General features: G+C 53.5%; 3 protein-coding genes across 3 annotated transcripts; 2 read left to right on the forward strand and 1 right to left on the reverse strand.

Moving 5' to 3' along the window:
* Positions 1 to 18: 18 nt before the first annotated feature.
* Positions 19 to 1,975, reverse strand: gpi1_2 (pig-Q; the record flags this gene model as incomplete). The annotated part of the gene is made up of 6 exons (XM_062906040.1): positions 1,610 to 1,975; positions 1,508 to 1,545; positions 1,379 to 1,455; positions 1,229 to 1,322; positions 143 to 501; positions 19 to 84 (listed from the first exon to the last, which is right to left on the reverse strand). The coding sequence occupies exons 1-6, from the start codon at positions 1,648 to 1,650 to the stop codon at positions 19 to 21; spliced, it is 675 nt and encodes a 224-aa protein (XP_062764923.1). The 5' UTR covers positions 1,651 to 1,975.
* On the forward strand, positions 1,519 to 5,574 carry RRP6 (exosome nuclease subunit). Its single transcript, XM_062913507.1, has 4 exons — positions 1,519 to 2,646; positions 2,704 to 2,912; positions 3,405 to 3,929; positions 3,997 to 5,574. Exons 1-4 carry the CDS (start codon positions 2,284 to 2,286, stop codon positions 5,432 to 5,434), a joined length of 2,535 nt encoding a protein of 844 aa, XP_062764924.1. The 5' UTR covers positions 1,519 to 2,283; the 3' UTR covers positions 5,435 to 5,574.
* A 5,047-nt stretch (positions 5,575 to 10,621) lies between these two features.
* On the forward strand, positions 10,622 to 13,501 carry QC763_509200 (uncharacterized protein; the record flags this gene model as incomplete). The annotated part of the gene is made up of 1 exon (XM_062913508.1): positions 10,622 to 13,501. One exon carries the CDS (start codon positions 10,622 to 10,624, stop codon positions 13,499 to 13,501), a length of 2,880 nt encoding a protein of 959 aa, XP_062764925.1.
* Between the last annotated feature and the right edge of the window lie 226 nt (positions 13,502 to 13,727).

Consider the following 13,727-nt stretch of genomic DNA (forward strand, 5'->3'; position numbering starts at 1 on the left):
AACAAGGCGCGAGGTCACCTAGAAAGATCCCCGTCTTCTCAACTGCTCTCTGGCCGATACGCCGGATCCGGGTGCTCGCGGGTGCTGGACAGTGTTGATCAGCAAAGTCTTTTCCAGTGTTGAGGAGGGGCAGGCGTCGTACGAGAGTCGACTCCCGGGCTGCGAGACGTTCCACGGGTATAAAGATGAGCAGGAACACAAGTGAAAGCGCGGCAAAGCCTTTGGCGGCTCGAGACTGTGCAGACGTGCGCAGGTTAGACAACGAGGCGGGGGGGCTTAAGCGGAGACGAGGGGGGAAGAGGGGGTGGGCGAGCATTACAACCACTCCGTAATCCCAAGCAAAGATGGCAAGCTCATAGAGGCGAGTGACCAGGTCCCATCGGGCGGTGATGTAGCCAGCTACGAAGATGCCGAGTGTCAAGACGGAAAAGGGGTGCATAGAATCGCGTGGGGGTGGTGGTGTGCTACCGGCGGAGCATGCCTTGGGGAGTTTGTCGTGGGCTGTGCGTGTGCAGTGTTGTTTGTTGATCTACGGATAGACTTGTCGCGCTGCTGCTGCCAGGATACTGTGTATGTATGTGCCGGACGTCTTGTCTGTCGTCAGTTGACGGGACCAAATGCTGTGGCTGGGGGTACCGGTATCTGGGGAAAACGAGGGCTCGGCGGGCGGGCGTGTGAAGCTTAAAGAGGCAAGCAAGTGGAGCTGGCAAGGTCGGATGAAGGCCGCCAAATTGCTTGGGGCTTGCGACGAAGCTTGTTCCAGACTCTCTGCGTCTCTTCGATCGATGGTGCATCTGATCATTTCAACAAAAAACCCCATCACCGTGTCTCCAATCGCCAATCAGAGCCCGCACATTCCCATGAACCGTGCCCCACTTATCTCCCTTTCCTGGCAGCGCGGGACAGACAGCCATCTGGTTTGAATCCGAGCCTCCGGTGTGGTGGTCAACGACGGTGACACAGTTTTCTATGAAGATGTAGACTTCCGTGTATACGATATGGACACCGGGGACTGTATTTACATCTGACACCAAACAGGTGTGTGGCAGATCACTGAGTGGATGGGTAACATCAATAGACTCCAGGTGGAGGACCTATATGGCACAGTATACATTTTATTCTACGCATGTACGAGTGATTAAGATCAGGGTCATATGGTTTGAACCACCCTCTCTAAAAAAGCCTGTGTCAGAAAAGTCAGGAGTGATACAGAGGTGAAGGCACTTACACTTCTTCTTCCCCAGCAGCGCTGCATCATTCTCTTTAAAGTCTTCGCGGGCCTCGTCCAGCAACTTGTCTATCCCCCGTTCCTTGAGTGCGCGCTGTGTAATGTTAGCCCGTCATAAATCCACCAAAGTTTTCAGACGGTCCATCTTACCTTTAAGCAGACGTTGTACTCCTTAAACATGGTGGCGCATTCGTTATTGTCCGAGGTACTGATCCCCCTCAGGTACTCTAAATATTCATCAGTCGTTCGTCTTTACATGGTTGGGCAGGGCGTGCCTACTTTCGCTGTACCATTTCAAGAAGCAGGTGTCGTAGCGTCTGAGCAAATCAACCGTTAGCGGTGACCATGAATGACACACACGGCCCTATGAGACGGACTTACTCTTTCAGCTCGTTGCATTCTGGGGCAAGTGATTGAGACATTTTGAATAGGCCCCAGACCTCGGTAGCAAGAGCAATGAAGCAATGCTAAGGGATTTTTGAAATGACAGAGCCGTGTTGCGCCTGGATGTATTGCACTGCGATGGCAAATCCGGGAAACGATGCCGCGTGTTTCGGCAGCCAGCCAGCAGTCTCGATATAGGCGAACTCGTGACTCCAGAAGAACTCCCAATAGAGGAAAAGCTTGGGCCAAGTTGCTATCAAATGGAAGGAAGCTTAGGTAGCGACTCTGATTTTCTCCCAAATAAAACTTTAGCTTTGCAAGTTGGAACTTCAAATCTTCCTTGACATCTCATCACTCTTAGACGCCACCAAACTCCAACACATGTGAGGTGACCTCCAATTGCCAAGCGAGAGAGGAGAGCCAGGATCTTATCTTATCGGCAACACACCTCTTTTTAGTGTACTTTCCCACACAGCAATAAATCCCAGCAATTACAAGTACCACGCTACTCTCAAAGCCGCTTAGCGTCGCATCCACCCTGCCAAAGCGGATCCACCGAAAAGTTCAGGAACTGCCCGTTTTGAAAACAACCAGAAAGCCACCACCTGCTGCGCAAGACAACCACCCCATCACTGGCAAAAGGCAGGACCGTTTGCGACATCGACAGCAGGATGGAGTCATCACAAGATTACAACTCTCTCCGAGAGGCCATCCAACCCGCCCTCATCACCGTCACTCGATCAGCCGGTGTCGTCGCAAACGAGGATCTCCAATTCCAGCGCACCGTCCGCCCATCCGTCGGCGACAAGCTCGACAAGACCGCCGATCGCATGCTGGGCTTGGTCAACGGGCTGCTCAAGTCTTCCTCCAAGGTGACGGGACAGTCGACGACCAAGCTGGAGGATATCGACGATATCGAGATCAAGTGGAGAGGCATCGTCGACGTGATCGATTCGTTCCTTGAGAAGGCCGACACCTGCCTTGACGAGTACACCGGTTTGATCAAGAGAAAGAATGCGCCCACTGTCGAAGAAGTATGTTTTTTTTTGTTCTATACATGTTTTACCGTGTCACTCTAACCTCCTTCACAGGGCCGCGACCCCAAGCGATCGAAATCGACGGCGCCGCTCGACTGGTCTCTCAAGCGCGCCAACATTGTCAAGCCCCAGAATGGGTTCGAGAAGAAGCCCAATAACTTTGACAAGGGGCCGTGGAAGCCCATCTTGACGAAGAAGCCACATGCGATTGTTCCGTTGGAGCAGTCTTTCAACACCATTCTTAATGAAGAGCACACTACCCAGTATGAACCCCCGTCCCTTTTCAAGAATTCCCTAGTTTCTCCAGTACCCCCAGTGGATAGTTCTGTCCAAGAAAAGGAAGCCGACCAAGAAGAACCGCGTCTGGCCATCCAGCCCAGAAGCCGAAAGGCTGTGGGAAACTGGCGCTGGAGACAGAAGATGCGGGTCAAAAACATATCAGCAAGCTGTGACGGCGTCTGTGGAGGTTTCCAGAGAAAACTCCCGAAGGGGTTCCTGAGGACCCTTCGGAGGAGATTTTGAAGGATTCCCTAATGTGGATTCCCATGGAAACCCCCTGGAGCTTCTTACGGAATCGCCAAAGGAGGTCCCCAGGGATGTCTCTGAGGCAGCTCCCGGCAACACTCTTCAACAGGCTTCTAAAAAGGCTCCAAGGGATTTTTCCGCTCACAGTTCTGGACTTGGTCCCCTCGAGCATTTTGTCCAATTATGTCTCTGTAATTTTTCCCAAAAAAGAAAACTAACAGACCCCTCAGATACCAGAATCCTTACCAGCCCGAAATTGAAGCGATGAAATACCCCAGCCATGTGTTCGAGTCAAGAGAGCCGATCAAGTACCTCGACGTCGAGAGCACCAAGCCGATTTGGGTGGACACGTGGGAGGGAGCGCTGGAGATGGTCGAGGAGCTGAAGAAGGCGAGGGAGATTGCGATTGATTTGGAGCATCACGACTTTCGGACTTATACGGGTCTGTTGTCGCTCATGCAGATCAGCACGAGGGAGAAGGATTGGATTGTGGACACTTTGGTGCCGTGGAGGCACAGGTTGGAGGTGCTGAATGAGGTTTTTGCTGACCCGGGGATTGTGAAGGTTTTCCATGGGGCGTTTATGGATGTGGTGTGGCTGCAGAGGGACTTGGGGGTGTACGTGGTGGGGTTGTTTGACACGCATCATGCGTCGACTGTGTTGGGGTATGGGGGGGGGAGTTTGGCGTTTTTGCTGAAGAAGTTTGTGGGGTTTGAGGCGGATAAGAGGTGGCAGCTGGCTGATTGGAGGATTAGGTGAGTACATGGTGGTGATGATGATGGGTTTGAAGAAAGGTGAAAAGCTAATGATGACGTTGCAAAGGCCGTTGCCGGCGGAGATGCTGTATTATGCCCGGGCTGATACGCATTACTTGCTTTATGTCTACGACATGATCCGGAATGATCTTGCTGCCGCGGCGCACACTGTCCATCCGGATGGGAAGCCGATTGAGCGGGTGATTGCCAAGTCCAAGAAGACTGCTTTGTCTAGGTACGAGAACCCTGCTTTTGACGAGGAGACTGGGCTGGGGGATCGGGGGTGGTATAACTACCTTGCGAGGTCGAGTTATGTCTACAACAAGGAGGAGTTTGCGGTTTTTAGGGCGTTGTGGAACTGGAGGGATAAGACGGCAAGGGAAGAGGACGAGAGCACGGGGTTTGTGATGAAGGAGCATGTTATGGCGGAGATTGTGAGGATTATGCCTAGCGACAAGAAGGCGCTTTGGAGCTTGCTGGATGGGCACGCGAGGAATTTGAAGGGGAGGCTGGACGAGTTGTTTGGGGTTGTGCAGGAGGGGAGGGAGAAGGGGCTTGCCGGGGGGGTGAGTTTGTTGCAGTTTCTTAGTGGGGGGAGTGGTTTGGCGCAGGCGCAGATTGTGCCCAAGGTGCAGAAGGAGGAGGCGGTGGATATTAAGGAGTTGAGGAGTGAGAAGTCGCAGTTGTGGGGGAATGTGCCGTTGAGTTCGGCTTGGGAGGATAAGGGGGGGAAGAAGGAGGGTGAGGATGATGAGGTGCTGGAGCTTCCTCTTTACTATAGCGCTGCGCAAGAGGAGGAGGAGGTTGGGGGTGGTGATGTGGAGGAGAGGGTTCCAGTGCTCAAATCTGCTGCTGAGGTTTATGGTCAGGAGGAGCAGGAGCAGGAGAATCAGGAGTTTACACTCAAGACGGGGAGAAAGCGCAAGGCGAGCGAGGCGGATATGTACTCTGGTCCGGAGGAGCAAGTGGAGGATGAGGAAGATGTTGAGGAGGATGTGGAAATGGAGGATGTCACCACCCCTGCAGATGGTGAACAAGAAGATGACTCGGAAGAGGAGGATGTCGAGGCGGCGAAGAAGACTGCTAAGCAGGAGAAGAAACTCAGAAGGAAGGCTGCTAAGAAGGCTAAGCGGGAGGCGGCTGCACAGGAGCAGGCTGAAGAGGGGGATGAAAAGGAAGCGGAAGTGGATGAGGAGGCGAGGAGGGAGGCGAAGAGGGCCGAGCGGAAGGCTAGGAAGGCTGCTAAGAGGGCTGCCAAGGCACAGGAGCAACAGCAGGAGGAAGAGGAGGAGGAGGAGGAGGAGGCGTTTGATTACAGCAAGGCTGCTTCTGTGCTCAAGGCTGACGGGGGGGCGAGGTCGGAGTTTGATGACAAGAGGAAGGGGAAGAAGGGCAAGAAGGAGAAGGTCTTTGATCCGTATGCTGCGAAGACGGGGTCGGATTTGAAGGGTGTGAGGAATAGGAATTATGAGAGGGCGGGGAGGTCGGCTACTTTTAGGAAGTGAGAGAGTGTGAGGGTGGGTGAATGGGTTTGCATTGATGAGGGAGTAGTGTTTGGGAGTATTACTGTGTGGGAGTAGACTATAGCATTGCATCAGATACTTCATTAGAAACCGGTGTCGAGAATTGAAGTTGAGTTTTGTCATTTTTGTGAGGTTTACATGGAAAATGAAGCATTTGGATTTGGTTTGTGTATTCTGTGACTGTGGAACTTGTGGTGGGTTGGCATTGTGAGGGGACACCGTAGAGTACATCCGCCAAATGAGAATGTAGACACCACTTGTCATGATACACTTCAACGCCAGTATGTGTCAAGAACGGATTAAATCGTGTCATGTAATCTCTCCCATCTCGCATCACTCACTGTCTTTTTAACGCCCGTGGCCCAGTGAGGATAGCGACGATAAGGGGCCCCCTTTTTACCAATGCACCATCTTTCCTCCCCCATCGCGTCTAACCAGCGGCATCGAGCGGGAAGCCGATCTTGTGGTCTTTCCACCGATCTGACCGACACACCTTTATCCCTTGGGATACAACCGAAAAAGACAGCTGGCCCGAGTAAATATAGCGTGGCTGTTCCCGTCATGGTTTTGTTTTGTGACCGGAGTCAGTCAACCTAATACAGGAAGGGTAGGTAGGTAGGTTGTTATACACCTCTAACACTGTGAGGAATTTCAAACTGATGAGTGAGACAAACCTATCTTGGAAACTCTAGGAGGCTTTTCGGTGGGCATGGCGAGATTGTCCCTTGGCTGCCAGCGGAGGTTTTGCGGGAAGTCTTGGGAGCGGGCTTGGTAAGCCCCCCTTTGGAACGGAATTTATGCACGGCTGTTTTGTGGTTTTCGTATGTAGGGGTAGGTAGACAGGTAATATCACATGCGGAAATTTGGGACCAAAACCCTCCCCCCCAAAAAAACACACAAAAAAAAAAACAAGAAAAGTTGGTACATGATTCTTTCAGAACGAGAAGGGTCGTGATGAGCGAGAACGCAGCCTGGTTGGTCCAAACCCGCCTCAATCCCAATCTTGTGGCGTCTTCTGTCAAGTTTTGATATTTCAATCTGACCAGGTAGAGAGGAGCTTTTCGGAAATAGAGTTCTATCGAGCTTCTCCCAGATAGGCCCATCATCCATAGAACTTCGGACAGATGACTCTCATTCGTCCGGAAATCTGCCCACGCTCACCTTACCCAGTGGCCTTTTTTTTTGTTAAACCTCCTTGGTTTCACTTGAAGGTAGGGCATTGAGCCCGCATGACTGGAAGTGAGCTGATGTGCCGACGTAGCTTCCTTGCTTGAGTATCAACGGAAGCGGAGGTAGAGGAAGGGGGGGAAGCACGGGATAAGGGTCCCCAAAACCACTTCCCACACTCCCCTTTCTATCACGATCCCTCATACAATACTCCGATGGGCGTCCAAAGGGTGAACCACGTGGCGGGCTCCGTTTCTTGCCGCAAGACCCTGATGACCCATACGATATCACGATGCAGGGACCTGTGGGCTCTCGCTTGTGAAGGGTTTGGTCATCGCGGTAGCGGGTTAGGCATCGTTCGCCGTGAGCTAGCTCGGTTTTGTCCCGTATCTTCACGCTAGGTAGCGAGGAGAGAGGAGCTTGGAAACCTAACGGGAATGGGAACCGGGCTGGGTTTTGTACGAGGCTTCTTGTGTGATTGGAGGCCGAGAGGGAGGTGGTGATTTTGTTCAAGGTTGATTTTGGAGATGGCGACGGGGTACAGTTGCTAGAAAGCCCGCATGCTGGGCTATTGGAGAATGGCGAAGGAGAGGAGCCGGAAAGATGGCCGGGTTGAATCTGTCAGTTGTCATAGTTCCGTCTCACAACAGCCACACGGCAGGTGCAGACGCCCCATCTTCTTCGAGCATGGTATGATGGTTGACAAGTCCGACATGATCCGATTCGGTCGATGCAGGTTGGTAGTGACTGCAGGTAGACATCGACGATGTCTTCCTGGCCAGCTGTTTTAGTGTAACAGTCCCCTTTGGCGGCACAGGAAGCTTATGGGTTGAGGGTCACGAAGGCCTAGAATTGAGATTTCACTCGAAAACCGTTTCCGGGAGCAAAATGTTCCGTGGTTTGCGGTGGTTGTGGGCTGGCGGCCGCAGACATCAGTTGTATCGCCACCGGTGGCACGATCTGAGGAGAATAATACGTAGGGCTGATCACGAAGCTCTTGAAGTGCTTCAAAAGGGCTTGTCGACGTTTTACCATGATGGATTAGATAGTGGCGCTCGTGTTTCCGCTGATCTTCAGGGAACAATGGCGTTGTGGATGGCAAAAGGAAGCCGCTAGCTCGGCCCGGACCGGTCGACTTTCGGTAGGGTATACGCAGCAATCCACGGGTGTGTTTGGAGAGAATGAGAAACTGTCAAATCGCGAGATGAAGCGCCCTATCACTCACATAGTGACATATTCCTGGATCGGAAAAGCGTACCAGATCTCGTTCGTCAATGAAAGATTCTGAGCTGCCCTGATCCCCATTCAGGGTCCAAGTGATCGACAGAAGGTGCGACATTGAGACCCCAATTGAGACCCGGGGAGGCGGACAGCTGCTGCGAGCTCGAATTGTCATTGGAGGCCACTATTAGGCCCGCAATTCCCCAACGCCTCGAGCGATATTTTCGAAGCCCATCTCGGTTGTGTTTTTTTGGGGACAGGGAAACCACTGTTATTACCAAAGATTAAACACAGAAAAAAGCGCACAGAGGAGTTGTCGGTTCACTGCAAAGATCACGATCTTGACTCTTTATGTCTCCACAGAGTGTGACAACAGAGCAGAACAGAGCAGCGGCAGTTGCATTACGGCCACTAGCGCAGAAACACTAACCGTCACAAATGACGTCATAATTAGTGGTCAATCCATTATGATATCCCTGCCGCGAACAGAGACCAGCATGTGAGGACCCTGCAGCGTGTTCGCGGGGTAACATGTCAGCATGTGCAAGGTGGTGAGGTGACTGGTGGCCGGAGCAGCACTGGTTGGACCTCTGGACCATTCTCCGGGCCTGTCAGGGCGCGTTGTTCACAGCCCGCCTCAGTCTCCCTGTCCAGAGAACATACAGGCAGAATTGCCATTTATTGACGACTGGGGTGACAACCTCAGGACCTGGTGTAGCCGTTGTCTTGCTTGTGCCCGGCGATGGAGCGGAAAAGCTCGTGGCAGACTTATGACTGGCGCCGCAATCGAAGGTTCCTGAAAGGGTCCTCAAACATGGGCCTCACACACGACCCTGACCCCCGCGAGAGTCGTCCAAACATGGATGCGTGCTGTTTATGCATCACCTGGCGTGTGCTGTGAGGGCACGGAGGGTTCACTCTACGGGCCGATGACAGGGCAAAAACAAGATCTCGAGAAACCGCCTGCCGGTGCAGCAGTCCCCACCGAATAGCCACACAGCGCAGTTGCAGTCCGCTTCCCCGTCAAGTTCGGCGAAATTATGACGACTGGATTGTGTAGTGTATGTAGGGTAGGACACAGCAGTGTATTGTTGATGTTTTTTTTTTTTTTAATGCAGTCGAGAGATGAACCGATCCGAACAGCGGACCGAGAGTCGTTGATTGATACCTGTCGGATAGTACACAGACGCTAGAAGACCGAAAGATGAAGCTTCGTCGAGAAACGTCGTGGGCTGACCTCATAACCGATGAAGCTTTTGGGCCAGTAGGAAAGCGGAGTTACATTCTCATCGAAGACAATCGAACAATTTTTGCTGAATGACCCCGCGGTGTGTCTCGAGCGGGCCAAGTCACGCAGTAGTGTGGTAGCAGAAAGACATGGTGGCCAACGGTGTGCTGTGTCGAGAATCAGCATAGAAGAGGCAGTAGAAGTCCAAACAAAAATAAAAAATGTAGTGAAGAAGCACAGAAAAAGGAATGCATCCGGAGATAGTTCTTCTTTGCTTTGCAGGTGGGATTGAGCTGCTTTTGAGCTTTTGGGGTGAGGGCCAGCGCGATGGGACAAGTCGTTTTGTTTCGGGCAACTTATTTCCTTGGTCGAGGGCCAATGACCAATCAGAGGCGGCTCCAGCCAGGACCCTGAGGAGGCCTAGACCGATCACCCTCGATCCCCTTACCTGTGCTCTTTGAGCGCGGATCGGGGCAATTCGTGTTGCATCTGTGAAGCGGTGCCAGCATCAAAAAGCGAGAGGAAAATAACCAGAGAAACAATGACCGCAGCCCACCATGGACCCTGGACCCCCATCGAGATGCGCGCAGCCTCCTTTCCTTGGCCATCTTCAGAGAGCCGTCGCCTGAGGAGCCTGCCATTGGGGTGTTAACTCACTGGTCCCTCCCCCTACTTCCCCATCCAAAGCCCTCTGGCTTCATTTGAATCCTGCCTTGGTTGTTCCCCTTGCACACCTCACCTCACACGCCCTCAACGCAACCACAGGGCCACACACACACACACACACACACACAACAATACACCACATCAAACAATAGAGACAGACATCGCCAGCTTCAACAGCACACAAGAACACCACCCGACCCTAAGGGTATCAAGGTATGTGGAGACGTTTTCCCTATATTGTATCTAAGTCTAGAAGTGTGATTTTCTCAGCCTTGCCATGGTGGGCCAGCGTTGTTGCTTTCCCACCGGGCATTCCGCCACCCTGCTTTTTTGTCAGTCCAGTCGTTCCGAGCGCTCAAAAAGAAGAAGACACCACTCTGTCCAAAGCGCGCGCGCCCGCTGCACCACACATCTTGGCTTTCCACCGGTCTTCTTCCCTTTCCTCGCCAATTTTACCATTTGCAGCAATTCACTCCTGGGGCAGCGGTTTTTGGAAAAGCAGTGTCGAATCCAGAGCGTTCGATCGACACCATGACAGCCGGAGCTCCCTCCTCGTCCACCCGCCTGTTCAGCGAGTTTCGCCACAGCCCCCCCTGTCTGCATAGTGTTCGAAGTTCCAGCATCAGCAGCTAGCTCTGCGCAACGTTTCTGATGAGACTTATTAAATAGGCCCTTTTTTCGCAATTGCCTCTTGTCTGCCACGGCTCTACAGCCACGCACACTCTAGTCTCTTGAGAGCTGGGTGTGCACCACAACCGTAACCGACCGCACCGTTGCACGCGACCGAACCCTCGGGACGGCGCGGACTGTTGCGGGGCGCGCCGGTAGACCAAGTCGCCGTCAAGCTTCAAAAAAAAAAAAAAAGGTCGAGCATGTGACGGCCCCCCATGGCGGACGACACAAGTCACCAAGTCACAACTGATTTAGGTCACCCTTTGCCGCGGCGATCCACGCCCGAGAAGTCGGTGACCCTCTACCACCACCGACTGGCCCACGAGGCCAGCAAGAGATTTGAAAATGAAAAGCAACAGTCCACCCTCACCTCACACCCACAGCCGCAAATTCATGCGCACCCACAGGCCACAGCGTCGCCCAGGAGGGATTCTTCCGGAGAGAGCAATGAAACTGATCCCAAGACCTGGTTCGATCGCTCCAACAACAACCCAGTCGGCCATTATGATGCCTCGATGGACGTCGACCCACCGTTTTTCCAAAAGGAAACCGACTCTTCCAACGAGGGGCGAGACGGAGGTGGTGTCATTCCAGATGCCCCCTACCCGTTCGAGGGCGGCCTTCGCCAAACTGTCACCCACAGCAGCAGTGCCGACGACTACCGCAGTGTCATTGACGACTTGACCATCGAGAACAAGCGGTTAAAGGAGGAACTGAAGCGGTATAAGCAGTATGGGCCGCCCATGATGCAGAAGGAGAAGCTGTTTGAGATCAAGATTCACGGACTACCGAGGCGGAAGAAGCGCGAGTTGGAGGCCACGCTGCGAGACTTTGCCGCCAGTCTCGAGGGGTCGAGTGATTCACCATCGTGGAGGAAATCGAGCCGACAAGAAAAGAAGAACATGTATTCTTCTGGGGACTCGAAGCATGCGTCATCGTCTTCCTCGCACTCGCGGCCCGTGGATTCGGCCTATGCATCCATGTCTACCGGACCTAGTTCCCACGGTCCCAACTCGATAGGGAGGTCGCTCGGACGCCCTTCTGTTGGTTCTCGCGCAAAGTCGTCGCAGCAAAAGGTGGAGAACTACCTTCGAGACACCCCCGACGGTCTGCTCCCGCGTCAGATGGTAATGACGGACAAGGAGAAGAAGAAACTGGTGGTCAAACGTCTCGAACAGTTATTCACGGGCAAAATCAGCGGGAGGAACATGCATCGGAACCAGTCCATGTCCTCGCTCGAGGCGCCCGCACCACCACCGGACGCCGTCATGGGACCACCCAAAATGTCGGAAGCCTCGCGAGAGGCGTTCATCCAGCCGCTGGATCCTAGCCAAAAGAAGACTCGTTCGAGAGATAATGCGTCGACATCCAATGGCGATCAGACGGAGAGCGGCGGTCACGGAAACGGAAGCGGCGATGGCAATGGAAGCGGAGGCAGAGGCGGAAACAACACATCACCTCCCTCGGTCCCGCTGCCAGAACAGCGTCCAACTAGGCCAGTCGATTTGGACCCCGACCGATTGCAAATACCGTCCGAGAATCTAAAGTACATCCAACATCTTGGGCTGGTCCCCGAAGAGTTTCTGGTATCCAAACAGACCGAGTATGACGATGTTGCACCCGATGCGGACGGCTGGGTGTATCTCAACCTTCTCGGAAATCTCGCCCAGTTGCACATGCTCAACGTCACCCCGGGTTTCATCCGGGCCGCCGTCAGTGAGAAGAGCACCAAGTTCCAGCTCTCGCCAGATGGCCGGAAAATTCGATGGCGCGGAGGCACAGATGGGACCAAGTTTAGCAGCGACAGCGGGGACGGCTCACAAAAGAGCCCCATGACCGAGGACACTGATGGTTCCAATGAGAGTGGCCAGCGCAAGAAGCTCAAGAAGGGTCAGGGCGGTCATTCTGACTCCAAATTTGTCCCGCAGGCATCCTCTCGCTCCGACCTGTTCCACTACAAGCCTCTGTTTGTCCATCGAACTTCTTCGGCAGAAACGTCGGTCGAGGGCACGGGATCCCTGGCATCGGATGAGGTCGAGGATAGCAACCTTGAAAATTCCAAGTATGGGTACAGTGGCTCTGGATCGACGCAGCGCAAGAAACGGCGACACGACGGTGCCATCATCTACTACAGCGGTGCCCCTTTCTGCACGGATCTGTCGGGTGATCCTGGTGACATATCACCCACCACCTATATGACCTCGACTGGCCGGGACTTTCCGACGCTCGACTCGGCACCGTCTCTGCTGCAGAGGAGCCTGTCTGGGTCGTCTCTCGTGATCCGACCGCTCAGCGATTCTCGGCCGTTTGTCTCGGAAACCCTGGGCATGGAAATTGACAAGTATCTGCCCAGTGACGAAGAGACGGACGACGACATGGAGTTCCCCTGGTCAGACAGCTCAGCACTTGTTCGACCGAAGATGTCCGAGACACCTCTCGAGCCCTGCGGTCTGGGCGGTGTAATACCAGAAGACCACTTTGCTGTGGTTGTGGTGACCCGTCGGCCAATCAACTGCGTTGTGGACATGCACCTGCGCGATAGGTCGGTGTCGGTGGACAATGCGGAAGTTATTGCTCGTCGACTGGAGTGTATGAGGACCTCGTCGCCGCTGCCACCTCGACGGAATAGCAGGACGGGTGGAACCAACTCTCCCATTCACATCAAGTATGTCGAGGGACGGATGCTTCGTCTGAAGCCGGCTTCTCTGCCGCCCCCAGCCATGTATCTTCCTCCTTTTAGCAGCGAGTCCGACACGGATTCTGGAAGCATCGACATGACTTCGGCAGAGAATGACGATGTGGAACAGGACAGCACTTCCCAGAGCTTGATTTCGAGGCGGGCCAACCCTCACTTCTCGGATGCTCGCTTGGAGGAGGATGAATCCGAGGAGTCTGAGGAGCTCGGTGATGTGAATATGGGAGCAGATGCTGTGGTGGGAGTTGTTTCGGACGATGCCCACCGTCCGCCTGCTGACCGGATGGAGAGCTCGAGCACTGGGAAGGTGGCCATGCTTTTACACCCAGGAAGCTCTGTTGCGACTGCGGGAGGGGATGAGAGCGGATATTCTAGCTCGATGGAGGATGATGCTACTTGAAGTGTTGCGTTATATGGAGGGAAATTTGGGGGGCAGACTGACTTAGCATTTTCCGGACATACGTATGGTGTTTTTGGTTTGGCTTTTTGGCATTGGGAAAACGAGGTGATATATATGTCTCGACTTTTCGATACAACAAGGGGGCGTTTAGTTGGTGATTTTTTCGTCAAGTGGAATTTGTAGCATTTCAGATACCACGACAATCCGGGTGGGCAGGTTTGCTTTG

Source organism: Podospora pseudopauciseta (genome assembly GCF_035222475.1).
Source record: "Podospora pseudopauciseta strain CBS 411.78 chromosome 5 map unlocalized CBS411.78m_5, whole genome shotgun sequence".
In the NCBI taxonomy this organism is placed as follows: domain Eukaryota; kingdom Fungi; phylum Ascomycota; class Sordariomycetes; order Sordariales; family Podosporaceae; genus Podospora; species Podospora pseudopauciseta.

Bases quoted from the DNA above. Each gene is read 5' to 3' on its own strand.
- RRP6 (XM_062913507.1), top strand. From the start codon at position 2,284: ATGGAGTCATCACAAGATTACAACTCTCTCCGAGAGGCCATCCAACCC. The intron at 2,913-3,404 runs GTATGAACCCCC...CAGACCCCTCAG, and splicing joins AATGAAGAGCACACTACCCA to ATACCAGAATCCTTACCAGC. The intron at 3,930-3,996 runs GTGAGTACATGG...GACGTTGCAAAG, and splicing joins CTGGCTGATTGGAGGATTAG to GCCGTTGCCGGCGGAGATGC.